This window comes from Somniosus microcephalus, chromosome 28, assembly GCF_052327205.1.
Source record: "Somniosus microcephalus isolate GS21.2 chromosome 28, FLI_Smic_1.0, whole genome shotgun sequence".
In the NCBI taxonomy this organism is placed as follows: Eukaryota; Metazoa; Chordata; class Chondrichthyes; order Squaliformes; family Somniosidae; genus Somniosus; species Somniosus microcephalus.
Window position 1 is genome coordinate 11,489,544 of NC_141014.1, and position 13,804 is coordinate 11,503,347.

Below are 13,804 nucleotides of genomic sequence, written 5' to 3' on the forward strand. Positions count from 1 at the left end.
CCCCTGCTGCAAAGTGCACGCGTGTGTGCACGCTTGTGTGTGTGAGTGCACACGTGCGTGTGAGAGCGCATGTGCGTGTGTGTGCGCTTGTGCGAGGGCGTGTGCGAGGGCGTGTGCGAGGGCATGTGCGAGTGTGTGTGCGAGCGAGGGTGTGTGCAAGGGCGTTTGCAAGGGCGTGTGCGAGAGTCTGTGCGAGTGTCTGCGAGTGTCTGTGCGAGGGTGTGTGCGAGGGCGTGTGCGAGGGCGTGTGCGAGGGCGTGTGTGAGTGTGTGTGCGAGCGAGGGTGTGTGCAAGGGTGTGTGTGAGGGTGTGTGCGAGGGCGTGTGCGAGGGTGTGTGCAAGGGTCTGTGCGAGGGTGTGCGCGAGTGTCTGTGCGAGGATGTGTGCGAGGGTGTGTGCGAGGGTGTGTGCGAGGATGTGCGCGAGGGCATGTGCAAGTGTGTGCGCGAGTGTGTGTGCGAGGGTGTGTGCGAGTGTGTGTGAGGGTGTGTGCGAGGATGTGTGCGAGGGTCTGTGTGAGGATGTGTGCGAGGGTCTGTGCGAGGGTCTGTGCGAGGGTGCGTGCGAGGATGTGTGTGCCTGTGAAGGTGGGCTTAATTATGGATGCAATGCCCCCCTTGACTGATTGCCTACTGATGCACAGTTCAGGTGCACCCTGGCAAGATACTGCAAGGCTACTGATTCCCGTGGACCTCAGCCCCAGCGAGAGTCAATACCTTCAGGGACAAAATGGGAAAACAAAAAGTATTTTCAGTTGTTTCCATTAAAAAAAAAAATCCGCTACTAACCTATGTGGGAATGACTAAAAGCCGAAAAAGAAATGAGAGATTGGGGTCCTGGGGTTTCTTGACTAACTGCACTGGCATTGCAGTGGCTGCAGTGTTTATTTTCTGCACATCAAGGTGAGGTATGTTATCACCGGGGAATGGAACACTTTCCATTCTGGTTGCCCATTGTCAGCATCGACACTCCAGGGCAGGTACAGCACGGGTTAGATACAGCGTAACGCTCCCTCTACATTTTCCCATCAGACACTCCCAGGGCAGATTTAGCACAGGTTAGCAAAATTAATGGGACTAAAAGCCGATAAATCTCAAGGACCGGATGACCTATATCCTAGGGTTTTGAAAGAGGTGGCTGACATGAATCTTGTCATTCATGTGGAAATGACTCATGAAATGATACTGGGCGGCCTGCTGGTGGCGCTGTCCAGGTAGAGTATAAATACTTGGGCATGGGCCCAGCTTGCTCAGGACATTCTTTAACAGGAACTAGTGAAGGACACAACTAGATCTCCATGTTGAAAAACAGTTGATTAAAGCCTTGTTTAATACTCAGACCAAGTGCCTAGTAGTTTTCTTACGTCAGTGGCCATTGGGATAGTGGACGCATTGGTTGTCATCTCCCAAAATTCTATAGGTTCTAGAACGGTTCCTGCAGATTGGAGGATAGCAAATGTAACCCCGCTATTTAAGAAAGGAGTGAGAGAGAAAATGGGGAACTACAGACCTGTTAGCCTCACTTCAACAGTAGGGAAAATGCTGGAATCTATTATAAAGGATGCAATAACTGGGCACTTAGAAACTAAGAGTAAGATTGGGCAGAGTCAACATGGATTTATGAAAGGGAAATCCTGTTTGACCAACCTATTGGAGTTCTTTGAGGATGTAACTAGTGGAGTAGACAAAGGGGAACCAGTAGATGTGGTGTATCTGGATTTTCAGAAGGCCTTCAATAAGGTCCCACACAAGAGGTTGGTGAACAAAATTAGGGCACATGGAAGTGGGGGTAATATACTGGCATGGATTGAGAATTGGTTAACAGACAGAAAACAAAGAGTAGGGATAAACAGGTCTTTTTCAGGATGGCAGGCTGTGACTAGTGGGGTACCACAAGGATCGGTGCTTGGGCCCCAGCTATTCACAATCTATATCAATGATTTGGATGAGGGGACTAAATGTAACATTTCCAAATTTGCTGATGACACAATGCTAAGTGGCAGTGTCAGTTGTGAAGAGGATGTGAAGAGGCTTCAAAGGGATCTTGACAGGCTCAGTGAGTGGGCGAGAACATGGCAGATGGATTATAATGTGGATAAATGTGAAGTTATCCATTTTGGTAGAAAAAACAGAAAGGCAGAATATTTCCTAAATGGTGAAAGATTGGGGAATGCAGATGCTCAAAGGGACCTGGGTATCCTTGTATATGAGTCACTGAAAGTGAATGTGCAAGTGCAGCAAGCCATTAGGAAGGCAAATGGTATGCTGGCCTTCATTACAAGAGGATTTGAGTACAGGAGTAAAGAAGTCTTACTCCAATTAATTATATAGGGCCTTGGTGAGACCACATCTGCAGTACTGTGTACAATTTTGGTCTCCTTACCTAAGGAAGGATATACTTGCCATAGAGGGAGTGCAATGAAGGTTCACGAGATTGATTCCTGGGATGGCGGGACTGTCATATGAGAAGAGATTGAGTAAACTAGGCCTGTATTCTCTTGAATTCAGAAGAATGAGGGGATCTCATTGAAGCATACAAAATTATTACAGGGCTTGATAGGGTGGATGCTGGGAGAATGTTTCCCTTGGCTGGGGAGTCTAGAACCAGGGGCCACAGCCTCAGGATAAAGGGTAGGCCATTCAGGACTGAGATGAGAAGATATTTCTTCACACAGAGGGTGGTGAATCTTTGGAATTCTCTACCCCAGAGGGCTGTGGAGGTTCAGTCATTGGGTATATTCAAAACAGAAGTCGATAGATTTCCGACTAGTAAGGGCATCAAGGGATATGGCGATAGGGTCGGTGAATGGAGTTGAGGCAGAAGATCAGCCATGATCTCGTTGAATGGCGGAGCAGGCTCGAAGGGCGAAATGGCGTACTCCAGCTCCTATTTCTTATGTTCTTAGTTACAGAGTAAAGCTCCCTCTGCAATGTCCCATTAAACACTGCCAGGGCAGGTACAGCACAAGGTTAGATACAGAGTAAAGCTCCCTCTACACTGTCCCATCAAACACTCTCAGGGCAGGTATAGCACGGGTTACATACAGAATAAAGTCCCCTCTACACTGTCCCATCAAACACTCCCAGGACAGGTACAGCACGGGTTAGATACAGAGTAAAGCTCCCTCTACACTGTCCCATCAAACACTCCCAGGGCAGTTACAGCACCGGGTTAGATACAGAGTAAAGCTCCCTCTACACTGTCCCATCAAACACTCCCAGAGTCAGGTACAGCACGGGTTAGATACAGAGTAAAGCTCCCTCTACACTGTCCCATCAAACTCTCCCAGGACAGGTACAGCACGGGTTAGATACAGAGTAAAGTTCCCTCTACACTGTCCCATCAAACACTCCCAGGACAGGTACAGCACGGGTTAGATACGGAGTAAAGCTCCCTCTACACTGTCCCAACAAACACTCCCAGGACAGGTACAGCACGGGTTAGATACAGAGTAAAGCTCCCTCTACACTGTCCCATCAAACACTCCCAGGGCAGGTACAGCATGGGTTAGATACAGAGTAAAGCTCCCTCTACACTGTCCCATCAAACACTCCCAGGGCAGGTACAGCACGGGTTAGATACAGAGTAAAGCTCCCTCTGCACTGTCCCATCAAACACTCCCAGGGCAGGTACAGCACGGGTTAGATACAGAGTAAAGCTCCCTCTACACTGTCCCATCAAACACTCCCAGGGCAGGTACAGCACGGGTTAGATTCAGAGTAAAGCTCCCTCTACGCTGTCCCATCAAACACTCCCAGGGCAGGTACAGCACGGGTTAGATACAGAGTAAAGCTGCCTCTACACTGTCCCATCAAACACTCCCAGGGCAGGTACAGCACGGGTTAGATACAGAATAAAGCTGCCTCTACACTGTCCCATCAAACACTCCCGGAGTCAGGTACAGCACGGATTATGAACCAATCATTCAATCGAGTATGCATTCGACCAACCAACCAATCCACCTATCAATCACGTGGAATTTCCAGCTGCTATTTAAATGGTCTGCGTTGCACTGTGTTGTACTCACTCGTGTTTACACGGATGATTGTCGCAACCCTCTGGTTCAGTTACTGACTGGTATATTTGCCTTATTTTTAAGGGTATATCATATCTACATACAAGCAAAATGGAAGTCCACGGGAGCCTGAAATCCACAAACTGTGTGGTGGACAATCGGATGGTGGTGAAAATTACTGATTTTGGATGTAATACCATTGTTATGCCACAGAACGGTGAGCTTTGGAAATCATGAGCTCAGAACCAAAAATGCTGGAGCATTCCGTTCATTAGCATCTTATACGTGACAAAACATCCCAAATTAATTTACAGGAAGAGAGATCGATCCGGGGAAGAAGTAGGGGAGAACCTGGCTGGGTGATCAGGGGCTTGGTCGAAAAGATAGTTTTTTCAGGGCGGCAGGCTGGCAGGGGTGGCAGGGAGCAGTGTTTAGGGAGAGAGTCTGAATGATGGTTAGGAAACTGCTGCTAATGGCAGATATGGGGCAGGGCATTGGTTAGGCCACAGTTGAGGGAGAGGAGGGTGGGTGCTGGGTTAAACCGGGTTTACGCACTCTCAGGTGGACGTAAAAGATCCCATGGCCACTATTTCGAAGAAGAGCAGGGGAGTTCTCCCCGGTGTCCTGGGCCAACATTTATCCCTCAACCAACATCACTAAAAACAGATTATCTGGTCATTATCACATTGCGGTTTGTGGGAGCTTGCTGTGCCCAAATTGGCTGCCGCGTTTCCTACATTACAACAGTGACTACACTTCAAAAAGTACTTCATTGGCTGTAAAGCGCTTTGGGACGTCCTGAGATTGTGAAAGGCGCTCTAGAAATGCAAGTCCTTTTCTTTCAAGTCCTTTTCCACGTCTGTGCCAGATGCAGGATGTGTTCAGCCTTTTATTTTTCTTCTCACCCTCCATTTCTAGATCTGTGGACAGCGCCTGAGCACCTGCGGAAGGAGGGGGTGTCTCAGAAAGGTGACACCTACAGTTACAGCATCATAGGTCAGGAGATCATCTATCGAAGAGAGGTCTTCTATACGCAATCGTGCAGCAGTTCTGCAGGTAGTTGATGTCAATAGTGTTTGACTGGTCAGGGCTGTTTTTGAAAGGAGTGGGGAGGGGCTGGTATTGGTGGTGTAGCGTCCAAGGTGCCTTCACGCTGTTGTCCCCTTCCTTCCCGCTCAGACCAACGTGACCAAATGCACCCCAAGTATCTTTCCTTCAACTCCCCCCCTCCTGCTCTTTTGGAACCTTGCTAGACGAATTGCTCAACGATGATTCCCGTCAGCCAACTCTGCCAAAACTAAAATTTATGTCACGCTATTTTCATGAAAGGCGATTTCACGAGACCAAAAGCCATTGCTGATGTACAACTTATTCGACTATTTGCTTTAAATGAAGGCACTTTGAACCTTAAGGACAAATAAACCCTTTGCGGACTATGTCAGGATTATGTTTTACAGTTATTTCTATTGGCCGTGAAGTTCGGCTCCGTAGCGCCGGTAATTTTTGCTGGTTTTGAAGAAAACATGGTGCCCGCCTCGCTTCTGCCCACTTCCGTCACGGCCCGCGCTGAACGCCATCTTGGCGAGGGCGATAGGGCGGGCGGTACGTGCGTGCGGCGGCGGCATGCAGAGCAGGCAAACCGTGACGTCAGTCAGCGTGCAACACTGATTTGACGCACGACCTGTCACTTTCAGCCTCGCCGCTCTATTCAACGCCCTCTCCTAAACACGCACAGTTGAACGTGCGTTCAGCTGCACGAGGGACCCCCCGCCCACTAGCGCTACTTAAAGGGATACATCCAACTTGCAGGCTAGTTGCCTATTGCTATGTTCTGGCTCTTGCAAAGTTTGTAGGAATACTGAGTTGCTGGAAGAGATTTGAAAAGCTGGTAAAGTGAGCAGGGAGTGGATGTCGGGAAGGCGCTGGCTGCTTCTGGAAGGCCTCTGACCACACCACCTGCTCCCAGTCATGGGGGCTCTAGCTGCAGTGCCCCCTGGGCTGCAGCATTGTAGGGAGATGGAGCAGAGGCCCCAAAGAAGACAAGCTGCTCCTCCTGCAGAGGGAGGAGGAAGAGGAGCAACCGCTTTCATGTCTAATCCAATTTTTAGCCCGTTGCATATCTTTCTTGCTATAAATTGTTCATGTAAATAAATTGAATTTGTTACTTTAGCCTGCACAAAGTGGGTCTAACATTTGATACTTCTGATCTTCAGGTCTGCCAGCGGGGATACTATGTGAATTCCAGTGTGGAATGTTACTGCAGGCTAGGGTCATTGTTACCCCTGAGATTAACAACCTTGAGCACAAAATCTAGGCTGACACTCCAGTGCAGTACTGAGGGAGTGTTGCACTGTCAGAGGTGTCGTCTTTCGGATGAGATGTTAAACTAAGGCCCCGTCTGCCCTCTCATGTGGACATAAAAGATCCCCTGGCATTATTTCGAAGAAGAGTAGGGGAGTTATCCCCGGTGTCCTGGCCAATATTTATCCCTCAAACAACCTCACGTTAAAAACAGATTATCTGGTCATCATAGAATCATAGAATCATAGAAAGTTACAGCACGGAAGGAGGCCCATCGTGTCCGCACCCACCAACAAAGAGCTACCCAGCCTAATCCCACTTTCCAGCTCTTGGTCCGTAGCCCTGCAGGTTAGAGCATCCCAAGTGCACATCCAAGTACTTTTTAAATGTGGTCATTATCACATTGCTGTTTGTGGGAGCTTGCTGTGCACAAATTGGCTGCTGTGTTTCCCACATTACAACAGTGACTACACTTAAAAAGTACTTCATTGGCTGTAAAGCACTTTGGGAGGGCCAGTGGTTTTTCTACCTTTAAGGCGTACACTACTTCATCACTGGAGGTGCAGCCTGCTTGTGGAGTTGTAGCTGGGTACAATTATCACAACAGCAATGCTGAACTATTAAAGCTGCTGATAGTGTCTGTCGAGAAGAACATAAGAATTAGGAGCAGGAGTTGGCCATATGGCCCCTCGAGCCTGCTCCGCCGTTCAATAAGATCATGGCTGATCATCGACCTCAACTCCACTTTCCCGCCTGATCCCCATATCCCTTGATTCCCCTAGAGTCCAAAAATCTATCTATCTCAGCCTTGAATATACTCCACGACTGAGCAGCCACAGCCCTTTTGGGTAGAGAATTCCAAAGATTCACAACCCCTTGAGTGAAGAAATTCCTCCTCATCTCGGTCTTAAATGGCCGACCCCTTATCTTGAGACTATGCCCCCTAGTTCTGGACTCTCCAGGGGAAACAATCTCTCAGCATTTACCCTGTCAATCCCCCTCAGAATTTTATATGTTTCAATGAGATCACTTCTTATTCTTCTAAACTCCAGAAAATACAGGCCCAGTCTACTCAATCTCTCCTCATAGGACAACCCTCTCATCCCAGGAATCAATCTAGTGAATCTTCATTGTACCCTCTCAAAAGCAAGCATACTCTTCCTCAGGTAAGGAGACCAGATCAGATAAGGAGTACTCCAGATGTGGTCTCACCAAAGCCCTATATAATTTCAGCAAGACTTCCTTACTCTTATACTGCAATCCACTTGCAATAAAGGTTAAGAGAAGTCAACCTGTCAGAGGGCAGAAGGAAGAGGCCTTATGGGAGGAGTATCTGGGAGCTTTGAGAGGACTGAGAGCTGTGCGATTGGTTGGCACTCCAATTTTCCACCCTCTATCGGCCTCTACCCTGCGACTGCCATCAGGAGCTCCCTGTATGTGAAGTCACAAACAACCCCTCCCCCGCCACGCCAGGTAATGTCACCCATGGCATGTTGCCACTGGTATAGAATCATAGAATGATACAGCACAGAAGGAGGCCATTCGGCCCATTGTGCCTGTGCTGGCTCTCTGAGAGAGTTCCATTTAGTCCCACTCCCCTGCTCTTTCCCCACAGCCCTGCACATTTTTCCTCTTCAAGTATTTATCCAATTCCCTTTTGAGAGTTACTATTGAATCTTTCACCGCCCTTTCAGGCAGCACGTTCCAGATCACAACAACTCGCTGTGTAAAAAATGTCTCCTCATCTCCCCTCTGGTTCTTTTGCCAATCAGTTTAGATCTGTGTCCTCTGGTTACCGACCTTCCTGCCACTGGAAACAATTTTTCCTTGTTTACTCGATCAAAACCCTGTCCAGTTTGCGAATGGGAGTGCAAGAGCAGCCTGAATGTTGAAAGGCCGATTTTTACAGCGGAAGTTTTATTTTTAATGCTTCCATCAGTGTCTCATCATGGAGAGGCACTGGCCACCGGTCTCTCTCGGGTTTCAGTCTGTGTTCATCACAGGGTGGCACTGGTCACCGGTCTCTCTCGGGTTTCAGTCCGTGTTCATCATGGGGTGGCACTGGTCACCAGTCTCGCTCGGGTTTCAGTCCGTGTTCATCACGGGGTGGCACTGGTCACCGGTCTCGCTCGGGTTTCAGTCCATGTTCATCACGGGGAGGCGCTGGTCACCGGTCTCTCTCGGGATTCAGTCCGTGTCTGATCATGGGGAAGCGCTGGTCACCGGTCTCGCTCGGGTTTCAGTCAGTGTCTGATCATGGAGAGGCACTGGTCACTGGTCTCTCTCGGGTTTCAGTCCGTGTTCATCATGGGGTAGCACTGGTCACTGGTCTCTCTCGGGTTTCAGTCCGTGTTCATCACGGGGTGGCAGTGGTCACCGGTCTCTCTCGGGTTTCAGTCCGTGTTCATCACGGGGAGGCACTGGCCACCGGTCTCTCTCGGGTTTCAGTCCGTGTCTGATCATGGGGAGGCACTGGTCACTGGTCTCTCTCGGGGTTCAGTCCGTGTCTGATCATGGGGAGGCACTGGTCACTGGTCTCTCTCGGGTTTCAGTCCGTGTCTGATCATGGGGAGGCACTGGTCACTGGTCTCTCTCGGGTTTCAGTCCGTGTCTGATCATGGGGAGGCACTGGTCACTGGTCTCTCTTGGGTTTCAGTCCGTGTCTGATCATGGGGAGGCACTGGTCACTGGTCTCTCTCGGGTTTCAGTCCGTGTCTGATCATGGGGAGGCACTGGTCACTGGTCTCTCTCGGGTTTCAGTCTGTGTCTGATCATGGGGAGGCACTGGTCACCGGTCTCTCTCGGGTTTCAGTCCATGTCTGATCACGGGGAGGCACTGGTCACCGGTCTCTCTCGGGTTTCAGTCCGTGTCTGATCATGGGGAGGCACTGGTCACTGGTCTCTCTCGGGTTTCAGTCCGTGTCTGATCTCGGGGTGGCACTGGTCACCGGTCTCTCTCGGGTTTCAGTCCGTGTCTGATCATGGGGAGGCACTGGTCACCGGTCTCGCTTGGGTTTCAGTCCGTGTCTGATCTCGGGGTGGCACTGGTCACTGGTCTCTCTCGGGTTTCAGTCCATGTCTGATCATGGGGAGGCACTGGTCACCGGTCTCTCTCGGGTTTCAGTCCATGTCTGATCACGGGGAGGCACTGGTCACCGGTCTCTCTCGGGTTTCAGTCCGTGTCTGATCATGGGGAGGCACTGGTCACCGGTCTCTCTCGGGTTTCAGTCCATGTCTGATCACGGGGAGGCACTGGTCACTGGTCTCTCTCGGGTTTCAGTCCGTGTCTGATCTCGGGGTGGCACTGGTCACCGGTCTCTCTCGGGTTTCAGTCCGTGTTCATCACGGGGTGGCACTGGTCACTGGTCTCTCTCGGGTTTCAGTCCGTGTCTGATCTCGGGGTGGCACTGGTCACCGGTCTCTCTCGGGTTTCAGTCCGTGTCTGATCACGGGGAGGCACTGGTCACCGGTCTCTCTCGGGTTTCAGTCTGTGTCTGGTCACCGGTCTCTCTCGGGTTTCAGTCCGTGTCTGATCACGGGGGGGCACTGGTCACCGGTCTCTCTCGGGTTTCAGTCTGTGTCTGATCACGGGGAGGCACTGGTCACTGGTCTCTCTCGGGTTTCAGTCTGTGTCTGATCACGGGGAGGCACTGGTCACCAGTCTCTCTCGGGTTTCAGTCCGTGTCTGATCATGGGGAAGTGCTGGTCACCGGTCTCTCTCGGGTTTCAGTCTGTGTCTGATCACGGGGAGGCACTGGTCACCGGTCTCTCTCGGGTTTCAGTCTGTGTCTGATCACGGGGAGGCACTGGTCACCGGTCTCTCTCGGGTTTCAGTCTGTGTCTGATCACGGGGAGGCAGTGGTCACCGGTCTCTCTCGGGTTTCAGTCTGTGTCTGATCACGGGGAGGCACTGGTCACTGGTCTCTCTCGGGTTTCAGTCTGTGTCTGATCACGGGGAGGCACTGGTCACCAGTCTCTCTCGGGTTTCAGTCCGTGTCTGATCATGGGGAAGTGCTGGTCACCGGTCTCTCTCGGGTTTCAGTCTGTGTTCATCACGGGGAGGCACTGGTCACTGGTGTCTCTCGGGTTTCAGTCTGTGTTCATCAGCAGCAAAGCAATCATCAGAACTCAAACCCTGAGCCCTGAAATTCTGAGAAAGGGACAGGAAGAGAGACCAAGATGGACGGGGAGAGAGAGAGCAAAGGAGAGGGACGGGAGAGAGAAAGAGAGAGGGATGGAGAGAGAGAGAGACAGGGACACAAAGAGAGAGGTGGGCAAATAGACCGAGTTGTGGGACCCGCTGTGTACTTTCCAATCCATTGGTATCTCTGGGCATTGAGTTGGCCACCCTCTCCCCTGCCTCACAGTCATTGTCGATGCCGACACGGTTGTTAATACAACACAGTAGGAGATTCTGAGAAATCCAAGCCAAGAACATAAGAAATAGGAGCAGGAGTAGGCCATTTGGCCCCTCGTCTGTTTACTCAAACGTGATAATCTTGAAACCCTTGGAATAATGTATTTACTGACGCTGTCAATCATTAACCTGTTGCTCAGATGATAAAAGGATAATTTTTTTTACTGTTTTTCTAGTGAAGTTGAAGAGGGTGATGTTAGCGGATGAGACTGTGCTCTTTCGACCCGATCTCCACCTGGACAACGCTAAAGACCAAGAACTAGAGGTAACTGCAATCAGAACAGATACAATAGCAAAATACTGCAGATGCTGGAAACCTGAAACGAATACAGAAAATGCTGGAAGCACTCAGCAGGCCAGCCAGCATCTGTGGAGAGAGAAACAGAGTTAACGTTTCAGGTCGATGACCCTTCATCAGAACTGGAAAAAGTTGGAGAAGTAACAGATTTTTAAGCAAGTGTAGGTGCAGGGAAAGGGGGGAGGGGGAGGAAAGAACAAAAGGGAAGGTCTGTGGTAGGGTGGAAGGCAGGAGAGATTAAAAGACAAAAGGGATGATGGTGCAAGGCAAAAGGAGATGGTAATGGGACAGGTTAAGAAACAAAAGATGGCTCTAGATGAGGTGTAAATGGCGATGGCAGAATCATCAACAGCTGCCATGTGAGAGAAAAAAGAAAACATAGGGGCCGAGGTTATAGTCTGAAATTGTTGAACTCTATGTGGAGTCCAGAAGGCTGTAAAGTGCTGAATCGAGCTTACGTTGAGCTTCATTGGAACAATGTAATAGGCCGAGGACGGAGAGGTCAGAGTGGGAGTGGAGTGGGGAATTAAAGTGACAGGTGATCGGAAGCTCAGGGTCACGCTTACGGACTGAACGGTCACCCAATCTGCGTTTGGTCTCCCCAATGTAGAGGAGACAGCATCGTGAGCAGCAAATACTGAATTACAAGAAGTACAAGTAAATCGCTGTTTCACCTGGAAGGAGTGTTTGGGGCCCTGGACAGTGGGAAGGGAGGAGGTAAAAGGGCCCAGATCTGATTAACCCCGTATCCAGGTCTGATTAACCCCGCGTCCCTCTGGGTCCTGGTCTGATTAACCCCGTGTCCCGGTCTGATTAACACCGCGTCCCTCTGGGTCCTGGTCTGATTAACCCCGTGTCCCGGTCTGATTAACCCCGCGTCCCTCTGGGTCCTGGTCTGATTAACCCCGCGTCCCTCTGGGTCCTGGTCTGATTAACCCCGTATCCAGGTCTGATTAACCCCGCGTCCCTCTGGGTCCTGGTCTGATTAACCCCGCGTCCCTCTGGGTCCTGGTCTGATTAACCCCGTGTCCCGGTCTGATTAACCCCGCGTCCCTCTGGGTCCTGGTCTGATTAACCCCGTGTCCCGGTCTGATTAACCCCGCGTCCCTCTGGGTCCTGGTCTGATTAACCCCGTGTTTCTCTGGGTCCTGGTCTGATTAACCCCGTGTCTCTCCGTGTCCCGGTCTAATTAACCCCATGTCCAGATCTGATTATCCCCGTGTTTCTCTAGGTCCCGGTCTAATTAACCCCGTGTTTCTCTGGGTCCTGGTCTGATTAACCCCGTGTCTCTCCGTGTCCCGGTCTAATTAACCCCATGTCCAGATCTGATTAACCCCGTGTTTCTCTAGGTCCCGGTCTAATTAACCCCGTGTTTCTCTGGGTCCTGGTCTGATTAACCCCGTGTCCCTCTGGGTCCAGATCTGATTAACCCCGTGTCCCGGTCTGATTAACCCCGTGTCCCTCTGGGTCCAGATCTGATTAACCCCGTGTTTCTCTGGGTCCTGGTCTGATTAACCCCGTGTCTCTCCGTGTCCCGGTCTAATTAACACCATGTCCAGATCTGATTAACCCCGTGTTTCTCTAGGTCCCGGTCTAATTAACCCTGTGTTTCTCTGGGTCCTGGTCTGATTAACCCCGTGTCCCTCTGGGTCCTGGTCTGATTAACCCCGTGTCCCTCTGGGTCCAGATCTGATTAACCCCGTGTCTCTCTGGGTCCAGGTGTACGGGCTGATCAAGAACTGCTGGGAGGAAGATCCAGAAAAAAGACCAGACTTCAAGAGAATTGAGGCCACGCTGGGCAAGATAGTCAGGTTGGTGGAGGCAGGGCGAAGTCTGTACACGACTACCCCGTAACTGCAACCCAGCGCGCGAATGGGAAGGAACCGTATCCCACAGTGTTGCGGAGCTGCAGAATCCCTTATAAGGCAATTTACGATTGTAGGAACATGGAACAGGAGGAGGCCGTTCAGCCCCTTAAGCCTGTTCTACCATTCAATTAGATCATGGTTGATCTGTATTTTAACTCCATCTACCCTCCTTGGTTCCGTCAGTCTTAATACCCTTGACCAACAAAGATCAACAGCTTTTTGGGTGAGAGAGTACCAGATTTCCACCACCCTTTAATAAGCTGGGTGGATATCTGGGTAGGAGCAGGACCGAATGTTCGAAGGACAAGGACAGATGGAGATGGTTGAATGGGTTGTGGAACATGAGGGTCCTTGACATGTTCCTCACAAATGTGACTGTGACCGTGGTAAACGACCCCTCCTCATCCTTCTCGACCTGTCTGTAGCCTTTGACATGGTTGGCCACACCATCCTCCTCCAACGCCTCTCCTCAGTCACCCAACTGGATGGGACTGCACTCACCTGGTTCCATTCTTATCTACCCAGTCGTAGCCAGAGAATCGCCTGCAATGGCTTCTCTTCCTGCTCCCACACCATTACCTCTGGGGTCCCCCAAGGATCAATCCTTGGCCCCCTCCTATTCCTCATCTAAATGCTGCCCCTCAGCGACATTGTCTGAAAACACGTCACGTTCCGCATGTACGCTGACGACACTCAGCTTTTCCTCACCACCACCTCTCTCAATCCCTCCACTGTCTCTAAATTGTCAGACTGTTTGTCCGACATCCAGTACAGGAAGAGTAGAAATTTCCTCCAACTAAATATTGGGAAGACCGAAGCCATTGTCTTCAGTCCCTGCCACAAACTCTGTTCCCTAGCCTGACTCCCTCCCTCCACAGCCAACTATGTACTTTTTTTGAAGTGTC

General features: G+C 50.6%; 1 protein-coding gene across 1 annotated transcript in view; it reads left to right on the top strand.

Annotated features, from left to right (window-relative positions):
* LOC147098791 (guanylyl cyclase C-like) overlaps positions 1-13,804 on the top strand; it is a 248,285-nt gene that overhangs the window by 182,479 nt on the left and 52,002 nt on the right. The window contains exons 17-20 of the mRNA XM_085969476.1: positions 4,100-4,232; positions 4,934-5,071; positions 10,910-10,998; positions 12,751-12,842. Of these exons, the coding sequence (XP_085825602.1) occupies positions 4,100-4,232; positions 4,934-5,071; positions 10,910-10,998; positions 12,751-12,842 (452 nt within the window). The remainder of the gene's footprint in view (positions 1-4,099; positions 4,233-4,933; positions 5,072-10,909; positions 10,999-12,750; positions 12,843-13,804) is intronic.